Source organism: Pseudorasbora parva, chromosome 6 (assembly GCF_024679245.1).
Source record: "Pseudorasbora parva isolate DD20220531a chromosome 6, ASM2467924v1, whole genome shotgun sequence".
NCBI lineage: Eukaryota > Metazoa > Chordata > Actinopteri > Cypriniformes > Gobionidae > Pseudorasbora > Pseudorasbora parva.
Window position 1 is genome coordinate 25,960,371 of NC_090177.1, and position 9,890 is coordinate 25,970,260.

At 38.1% G+C, this 9,890-nt stretch overlaps 1 protein-coding gene across 1 annotated transcript; it reads left to right on the forward strand.

Annotated features, from left to right (window-relative positions):
• The first annotated feature begins 4,897 nt into the window (after nt 1-4,897).
• Nucleotides 4,898-6,030, forward strand: zgc:103759 (U8 snoRNA-decapping enzyme). Its single transcript, XM_067447312.1, has 4 exons — nt 4,898-5,162; nt 5,286-5,326; nt 5,439-5,664; nt 5,745-6,030. The coding sequence occupies exons 1-4, from the start codon at nt 5,028-5,030 to the stop codon at nt 5,949-5,951; spliced, it is 609 nt and encodes a 202-aa protein (XP_067303413.1). The 5' UTR covers nt 4,898-5,027; the 3' UTR covers nt 5,952-6,030.
• The last annotated feature ends 3,860 nt before the right edge of the window (nt 6,031-9,890 follow it).

Sequence of the window (9,890 nt, forward strand, 5' to 3'; positions counted from 1 at the left end):
TATAGCTAGTTTATTACAAAAGGACATTTTGTTTATATTTTATTACTTAATATATATTTATAATATTATTACTTACACATTTACAGCATACCAGATTGAATACAACATGGGCTACCTCAGGCAATTCAGCGAACTATCAGGGGATTTGACCAGAGCTGGCTTAAACTTTGTTATGACGGTGACGGATATGAAATATGGTATTTAAAGGAATGGGATTGGTGTGTGCCAATAACTTAGGGCTTCCTTTAACTTCTGAGACAATGATTTGTATATATATATATATATATATATATATATATATATATATATATATATATATATATATATATATATATATATATATTATTTATTTATAATTTGTCACAACTTGGGGCAGTCAATTTATTGGACTGTAGAAGGGTATCTAACTTTTCCTCATTTGACAGACTAGTTCAATATATTACACAAGGTCTGTGTAACGTTCATATTCCGTTACTGATACAATCAGATCCTCCTTAGCAAATAGGCGCCTCAGAAGCTGTCGACCTTGAGGGGTAAAGCTGAGCTGAGTGTCCTCTAGCAGAATCCAGAGCCCACTATGTAGTCCGAAAATAGAAGAGAATACAACTCCTGTTCCCAATAGCCAGCATTCCGTGCAGAGATAGCCATGCTGTCTGGCATGGGTTTGTGGTTAAAGAGGCGGTGCTCTGCTTTGTTTCCCTTAGAAATTGCTGAGTGATCAGCCAGTGATTAAACACTGAAAGCGTCTACACATCTCAACCCTATAAATACTGAAAGAAGTACACAGATTTATGTTTGTCGAAAGTGTTGTTAAACAGTTTATAAGGAGGCTAAGCATTATTTTTATATTATACTTTTGTAGTGTCATCAGAAATTATGTTGCAATTTAAAAATGACGCTACTCAAAGCTATGTACAAAAGCTAAATATACTGAAGTTGCTTAAGTGGGCAGTGTGTTTTTATGAATACATGATATGCAATTATTCAATGATTTATAATTTCAATCAGCTATATATATATTTTTGTTTTTGTTTTTGCTTACAGCAAAACAATGAGTGCTTTTAACTTCATGAAAATTTAGGGTGGCAGTAACTTGAACAGACCAATTTATACAAAAACTACTACAAAAACATCCTATAACATAACTCGAAAAGCATACATTTGCAAAAACTTCTGTGAATCGCTTTGTACTCTGTTCATTCGTGTGAACCGATTTACCATTAGAGTCTAATTACACACTGGACAGAAAGAGTGGTTTTTCAATTAACTGATTTAATAGAATTAATCAGACTTTCCAACGCTATTAAAAATAGAACAGTGACAACCGTTTAGAAATATTAATTTATATTAATGAATCAGACTTTTCAACTTTACAATGACATAGAGAAGCGTTTAAGATGAACTGATTCACTAGAATGAATCAGACTTTCCTCAACACACCAGAGTTTCGACCTTTTCAACTTTGAGTGTGAGTTTGATTTTATTAGGCTACAGTAATTAAACTGCAATGTGGCGGTACTCTGATTTTTTTTAAACTATCACTAATACAAATTTTGTTGTAGTTAGTACTTTTATTTGATATTTTTACATTTATTCATTTAGTAAAGAAAATGAATGAAGCATTGTTTAAAAGAGCAATCAAAATGGCACATCTGAACAAAGCTTCCAGGAACCAGGGTTTGAAGTTCTACACATGGTGAGCAGTTGTTACAGATTATCAGTTCTCATACAGTGGCACAATCCTCTCTACAGAGGCTAAAAGTTCTGAGGTGGAAGGGGGGAGGTCACATTCTGTATACCAACACTCAATGGAGGCAAAGACAATACACATAAACTGCCTCTTAATGAATATTTTCCTCTTGCCAATCAAAACATACAGGATCTCCTGGTCTTTTAAATCCTATGTGTGATCTATCCACTAGGCGCAGACATATGAACCACATCCCAGCTGAGCAGTGTTCAGCTCCCCCACTATACTGGAATCTACATTAATTTTTCCTGCTGATCTGCCTCTGACAGTGTTCTAAGACCCTGGCACACAGCTATTCCCCGCACCTGTGTGTGTGAGATTGAGAGCGAGAATGAAGAGAAAGAGTTTGGGAAACCCTAGATGTCCTAATCTCAGGATTACCAGCAAGCCCATCCCCACATAACGGCAGTAATGTAAACTAATCAGGATTTTAGCAAGTGACTCAGTGCATGGATACGACCTGTGACATTCTCCCCCATCCAGCTCTAACGCACGGCCCGTCTGCATTGTGTTAGGTCTCCATTGCACCACCATCATTCTCACACACACACTCAAACACATAGCCTAGATATGAGCACCCACAGCTGTCTGTCTATTTTAGTCTGGATTTTGACAGCAGTATATCTCCCCCCCCCCCCAAGATCCCCTGTAACAATCCCTGACGCCTTCACCAGAACAATAGCCAGCAGCTCACATAAACCTTTTAAACTTAGAAAGCGCTCAGGCTCAAGAATAGCCCAGCCATTCTGGCGCAATCCCCTGCCACACGGTAAGCTCAGAGAGGACGGATAGAGTTAACAAGGCCTTGAGTCAACGCTGACTTAAACAGTCCTAGGTGCCTGATACACGTCTATGTGCAGATGCTCAATGTTTCAGTTACATTTTATAAAATGGATATATTCACCTCTAAATTCTGAACTGCATTTAAAGCCATTGTAAAACACACACACACACACACACACACACACACACACATACACACACACACACACACACACACACACACACACACACACACACACACACACACACACACAAACACACACACACACCAGTGTAATGCATTTTTGTTGCTCTGTTGCATGACAATGTAAACAGCCCATATAAGGCTAATGAACTATATTAATTTGCTGGAACAATATTCTTAATTTGTCTCATTATTATTATTAAAGTAATGATAGAATATTGTATTTTAATATAATGTAATTATTGAAAATTGGTCAAAAACAATCAGTGAAGTCAATGTAATGCTCTTCCTTTCTGGCTTATCACTTTATAATGTTTAACTGCTATACATTTACAGTGATTAAAATGATAAAACGGTGAATGGTGATCATGTGCACACCCTCATAACCTCACTTTATCTCTCCATCTGTCTCATTGTCTCAACATTCCCCGCATAAGCTTCCGCTGTCGTATTTAGTATTTAAATAGTACATATAACTGACAATTAAAATTCTCAGCCCCGTTTAAATACACATGCACTTCTCTACATTCATTTATGGTCTCCTACCATGGGACAATACAAATCTTGACAGATTGGAATGGGAAGTGGATGTGGGTTAATTCAGTCAGTCTCCCATATATTGCCAAGTAAAGGGTCTCTTAACCATTCAAATCCCAGGGATTGATGAAAACATCCACATGGGTGACTCAGAAAACCCACATTAGCCGTATCCAATGGTGCAACAATATACACAACAATATATACCCACAGTTCTCATCCCTAGCCTTGTAGTTAGTGAATCTTAGCTTTGCTTATATTTAAGACATGTTTGTATGTTCCACTGTCCGACCAACGATTTAAAGACAATTTTTTTTGAAAATGAAGAATGGAGTGGTTGTGAAGCTAAATATTTCCTCCAGTCATCGCCCCGCAGTGGTGATCAGGTCAGAGAGATAGTCCATGGGTAGGTAGTCAGAGAGCTAGTGGCATCATGGTTTACCAGTAAAGCCCTGTAAGGCTGCTGAAGAATTCTTTCAATTGCTGTATGGCATGGAATTAGTGTACATTTGTTTTTGTCACAAAAGCCCTTTTCTGGATACATGGAAATGTTATGTGAGGGCCGCAGCAATTCACTGGTTCTTTTCAAACTGTGGGCAATATGAGACAAGAGTCAGTGCATGCGTAGGAACTAGCAGATGAATGAGCTTTGCTTTTGAATCCACGCTGGTTTTAGATATAAGAGGTTATAGTGCTATCATGCACAGGTGGCATATATTCAGAGTGACACGAGAGAAGGGGAAGCACTGTATATTATTCACTTTATCTTTCTCCTCTGGCTTCTTTGTTCTCTCAGCATGAACTGTGCTTTCTTTTTCTCTTAAGGACCACAATTTAGTTACTACTGCCATCTATAGGACAACAGACATACATTTTACTAAAAACTGAATTCATATCTTCTGAAACCTAGTTCATACTTATTAATATTATGCAATATTATAATAAAACTATATAAGTATAGCCTATTATTAAGAAACATTCGTTTTCATTTGTTGTATAGGTCTAGGCCTATACAAAAATAAATGATTGTGTCCAAATCCAACCTTAGAACGATTAGGAGAGAAAATGGGTTGTTGGCTTTGGCTTGGCTTGCTCAGTTGGGGACACTAAAATTTCAGCTATTCAAATAATATTAATTACTAAACTAAATTAACTATATCAACTAAATTACTGATCTGATATTGTCGCTATATGACAATTGAAATAAGCTGATGCCATCACCGTTTTCTCCAGAGCGACTGTACAGCCCAATAAAATTCTGTTGCATTATTTTTTCTGTCAAACATAGTGTCAAACTCAGTTCCTGGAGGGCCACAGCCCTGCAGAGTTTAGCTTAAACCCTAATTTAACACACCTGAACCAGCTAATCAAGTTATTTGAAAATTAGAGGAATGTGTGTTGGAACAGAGTTGGAGCTAAACTCTACAGGGCTGTGGCCCCAGTTTGACACCATAGGCATTGTTAAAAGCGCTATACAAATAAAGTTAATACAATTATTGTTGCTTCTTTCGAATAACTGAAATAGTTTGGGGTGTCTTTTGAACAATTTAAAAAGGTTTTAGACTTTTTTCTTAATTTATTTTATATTTTTGAAAGATGTGGTAAATAAAAAAATGTGCACAGTTTTATTAGCACGGTAACTTCAGTGGACTAGTATTTTGAAATGGTCAATGTCAGGTTATTATAGTGGCACGTTGTTGCTCGCAGTAGTCAGATACTTGTCAATCATTAAATCTAAGTTGACTGATTTATTTGTTTATCACTCGTCCCGTAATGGCGGAAGCGGAACAGATCGCGAGAGAAGATGCGTTGACACGGGAGGGCTTCAGACATGCGTGTCACATTATGCTGTACGGAGACTCTAGTGCCGAACTCTTCGGGAAAACCCCAATCAAACATATTGTACTGGTAAGGAACATTGATTACTGTGACCTGCACATTTATTTGAAGAGTGCGATTGCGACAGGTGCACAGGAAGTTAAAAAATAATGTGTCAATGAACCTGAGTTCAGATTAGCTACTGTTATTCAGATGCAGATGCGTTTTGATGGCTTGCTTGGTTTCCCTGGAGGGTGAGTTGAGTTCATCTTTCTGCACGAATAAATAAATAAAACTTTAAATTAGTTGTTTTAAATTGCTTATAAATGCACTGTAATTATTCACGGAGAGTCTTTGTTTATCTAGATTGGTGAACCCGTCTAAGGAGACTCTGGAGGCGGGGCTTAGCAGAGAGCTTCACGAGGAGGTGGGAGTAGCTGTCCCTGTGGGCGTGGACGATCACGTATCCTCCTGCCTTTCTCCATCCTGCCCTCAGCTCATCACTCACTTCTACATCAAGAAGATGACAGAGTCAGAACTGAAAGAGATAGAGAGAGCAGCTGTAACCACAGCCACAGACCATGGTCTAGAGGTGAAAGCTCTGTCTATTATTTTCACGTGTGTAAATGTACTTGCAAACTCTTATTATGCAACTTTCTTGTGGGTCCCCAGGTATTGGGTATGGTTCGAGTCCCACTTTACTTCCTTAAGAATGGAGGTGGTCTTCCCTATTTCCTGTCCCACTCGTTTATCAGTAACTCTCGGGCCCAGCTGCTCTCTGCCCTGAAACACTGTAGGCTGCTATCCCATGGGGAGCTGGAGAAGGCTGTGAGACAGGCTGAGCAGATGAGACGCACACACAGCGATGATCCGCACTGACATTAGTTTACACAGCAGTGCCTTTTCACCCCTGGGCCATTACATCTACATCACAGTAGCTCTCTTCCAACCCCCCCCCCCCCCCCCCCCCCCCCCCAAAGTGCCGGTAGACACTCCCTATTGTCCTCACTCTACCCCCAGTTCCTGATTCATCCATGTATAGCATGTACTCTTTGTAGATATACTGTCTCAAAGGTGCAGACCGGTTTAATAGAAGCTGTACTGTTTATCATAATTTCACTAAAAATTCATGACCCCCATTTCACTTAATAGGATTGTTATTGTTTGATAAAATGAGTTTTGCATATATCAATAGCCCCTGTTCTACAATATTAGAACAGAAATTAAGCAAATTAATGACTGAAATGTTGCAATAATTATTCCTTCAAAAAAATGTAATTTATTTTGTAATATAATTGCATATAATTTACATATTTAAATGTATTATTATTTATGCATGGATGCTTAAGAAAGCTGGTTGCTGTTCTTGTGGCAGTGAAGCTATACTGTTTGATGAATTCATGTCAGAACTGTTTATGAAAGTTATATTTTCAAGAGAAAGCGTGCATGCTAGTTAGACTAATAAACAGCCAATGACTTGTAAGGCTTGTGTCTTTTCCAAATTTCTATGAAATCTGAGGTTTTATTCCATCCAGTTGAAGTACTTAGAATGGCCACAGAGTTGTGCTAACGGGCTGCCTTATTTGACAGACACTTTTTCAAACAATTCTTTATTGCTTGCTGTAGGATAAAGCTGAAGTGTGAAATTGTACAAATAATAACTTTTTTCAAACACTCCCTTATCTGCTATCAGCAAAATGACAGTCCCGCCCCAAACTCATACCATTGGTTGGACAATACTCCTCAAACAAACAGAAATGTTTAATAGAGGTACAGTGTTTACACTTTTTGGAGAAATGTAGTAATGGCTTATTGTTTTATGTAGCTTTATACATTAATAACTTTAACATAATAATGTTTAACTTGTGCCCATCAATAATGAAGTGAGAGTGCAGTAAGTCTTATTTTAGCTTCCCCTTTTTTAGTATGAAACTGTTCTACAGAATTCATAACTTTTTTCGAATTATCATAAACTCTTATCATAAAGTTCTTAGTTGACTGACTCATGAGCTGATGCGTATTCAGTTAATCACGGTTCTATTAAATTATGTGGCAATTTCAGCATAATTTTTGCTGCTTGTTTTCTTTTTTTTATAATCTTTTTATTTTATTTTTTACTTTACATTCTAAAAAACATAATGATAACTTCAAAAGAGTCTTATACAAGTAAGTGGTCTAAAAGTGTGAGACTTTTAGTGAAAATGTTTATATTTCCCATTTCTTTCCCATTTAATTTTCTAACTTGTCATTACAAATTATATTATCAGCATAAGAAATGAAGTGAAAGTTGAAATGAAACATTCCCTATAGTGTTTTTTTTCCACAAGTTTGCCACAAGTTTGTGTGGAACCTGATGACCATGTTCTCCATGTTCTTTTTTGATGATTCAAAGAGCATCTTGAGCTTCCATGGAAGAGAGAACATCTGACCCATCTGAATAAAGAGTCACATGCTGCAAATTTGCTTAAAGGGCATATAGTATGCCCCTTTTTACAAGACGTAAAATAATTAGTTTTATTTATAATAATCAGTGTCCTGTTGCACAAAGCTGGTTTCAGTTGCTACCCAGGTAAGTTTGAGATTAGTTTGAGCAAACTTGTTTTTTGGGCTCAAGAAGCTGGATTGGTTTTTAGCAGTGTTCATCACCATGGTAACTTACACTACACGGCTAACCTGCTCTGGAGCAGGTTATATTCTGGTTTAGAGATCACAAATCCAAACTGAAACAAAATAATCAGCTGCAAGGAAAGATGCAATAAAGCCACACCCCCTGTAACTCTCTGTGTCCTGTAATTAAAGCAGTTTCTCACCGTCAGAAAAAAAGGTACATTCCCAGAAAGGTGCAAATATATACCTTTAAGGTATTAATATGTACCTTTAAGGTACTATTACTCTACTGATATGTACCTTTTAAGGTACAATGATGTACCTTTTCACTTTTTTACCTTAGGGTTCCGCTCCAGTGACAGCACTGTACCTTTTTTTCTGAGAGTGTATATAGTGGGAAAAAAAGTTTGAAATTACTACATCATGCATTGATATAGTCAGATATTCTTTCAGGTGCCTTCTCAAACCTTACCTGCAGCAGCAGTGTTTATTTATTTCTTGTAAAAGCATTTAATTTCATGATCATTTTCAAAACATTTTCTCAGTCTTCAGAAAATAAGTGAACTGGCCGTCTTGCGACAGGGGAATCAAACGGACACTGATTGGCTGTTTGCCGCACGTGTCACACTTTCAGGTGCATGCACTTCAGAGTTAATCGCTAACTCTGAAATAAAAACCTTGAGTTGACAGAGAACGTTTATACCAAGCTTCAAGACTGTTGAACTTGATCTAAACCAGGATGGATTTGTCAACTCTAAACCTACTCTGAAACTCAAGAGTTTGTTCAGTTAGCTTTATGCAACAGGCCTCCGATGTCCCAGAGTGTGTATGTGAAAATTTTGCTCAAAATACCCCCACTGATCCTGAAAAGTACTTTGTTTTGTGTGTGTCCCTTTAAATGCAAATTAGCCTTTCAAGAAGAGGGTGGCGCTCATGCAACAAACAAATGGGAAAATCTCTCATCAGCAGCGGCAGCCTTATGCCTTTTCAGAGGGTGCTTAATAAACTGGATTAACTTTTTATCCATAAAACAACTCAGGTGAACTAATAAAGTTAAACATGTAATAAAGCTCTCCCTTTCATTACTGCCATGACCAATGTCACTCTGGAGACTAAACTAGATCACAAACAGTTAATGCTAATCCATTGAGTAACACCTGTTTTAAATTGACCCTCTTTCACTTCTACAAAGCAGTCTGGTGTAAAATGATTTGTGCAGACATTAAACACAAAAGCAATCAACTGTGTCTTCAGTGGCTCTCACGTCAGGAGTACATGAAGACTGTTATGTTCACTCCTACATCCAACAACAAAACACCTGAGTCACTCATGAGACATTCTGGTTGCTACAGCTGCTCCGGCCTGGAGAAAATGGCGGACAGTGTACAACTTGCTCAGGGCGGGCGGGGTCTATGCCAATACGGCAGAGTCTGTCAACAGCCGTGAGTGGGGCCTGTGCAAAGTGACATCACTTTGCTCAGAATGTGCAAACAGAATGAAAGACTGCATGCCTATGATTTATGGGGATTAAAAAAAGAGGAGGTGGTGAATTTGTACCTTTATAGGGGAGTTGTGTACACATACTGTCAACACATTTGTTTTCAAACACTATTTTTTTCATCAAATAAGCCACTTATTGATCATAGAGTGGGGTTCAAATATCTGAGACCACCATGAAAATCTGAGATCCAAAATCCTTTTTTGACTTGGAAATATCCAAGTCAAAAAAGGATTTTGGATCTCAGATTTTCATGGTGGTCTCAGATATTTGAACCCCACTCTATGATCAATGCACACGTCTATGGTATGTTTATGTCATTGCCACGTTCTGCAGTCCATCGGTATCTGAACAGGAGCTTTGTAGATGTGTTCATCAGACCACAGCAGGTGAAATCAGCTTTATCATCTCCACTCAGCGTTAATTTGCATCGCTGCATGTGCAGTTTTGAGCATGCGAGGCTATGAGTACGTGTTTAAAGCCAGAGACATGAACTAGGTCAAAGCTGTGAGGACTGACTGACCAAGTGGAAACTGAACTGTCCCCAGGGAGGACGGGCCGGGGTAGTACGAGTTGATGCGGGAAGAGGGGCAAATATAGTAACAATTGTATCAGAGGAAGCGCCGACCATGTTAAACTGCATATATGGTTGCTACCTGCTGGGCCTTACAAGTCGCTTCTTGTATTGCACAAATCTGACAACCTGTTATAAT

Coding starts and splice junctions, on each gene's coding strand:
- zgc:103759 (XM_067447312.1), top strand. CDS start 5,028: ATGGCGGAAGCGGAACAGATCGCGAGAGAAGATGCGTTGACACGGGAG. Junction 5,327..5,438: donor TTGCTTGGTTTCCCTGGAGG/GTGAGTTGAGTT, acceptor TTGTTTATCTAG/ATTGGTGAACCCGTCTAAGG. Junction 5,665..5,744: donor CCACAGACCATGGTCTAGAG/GTGAAAGCTCTG, acceptor GTGGGTCCCCAG/GTATTGGGTATGGTTCGAGT.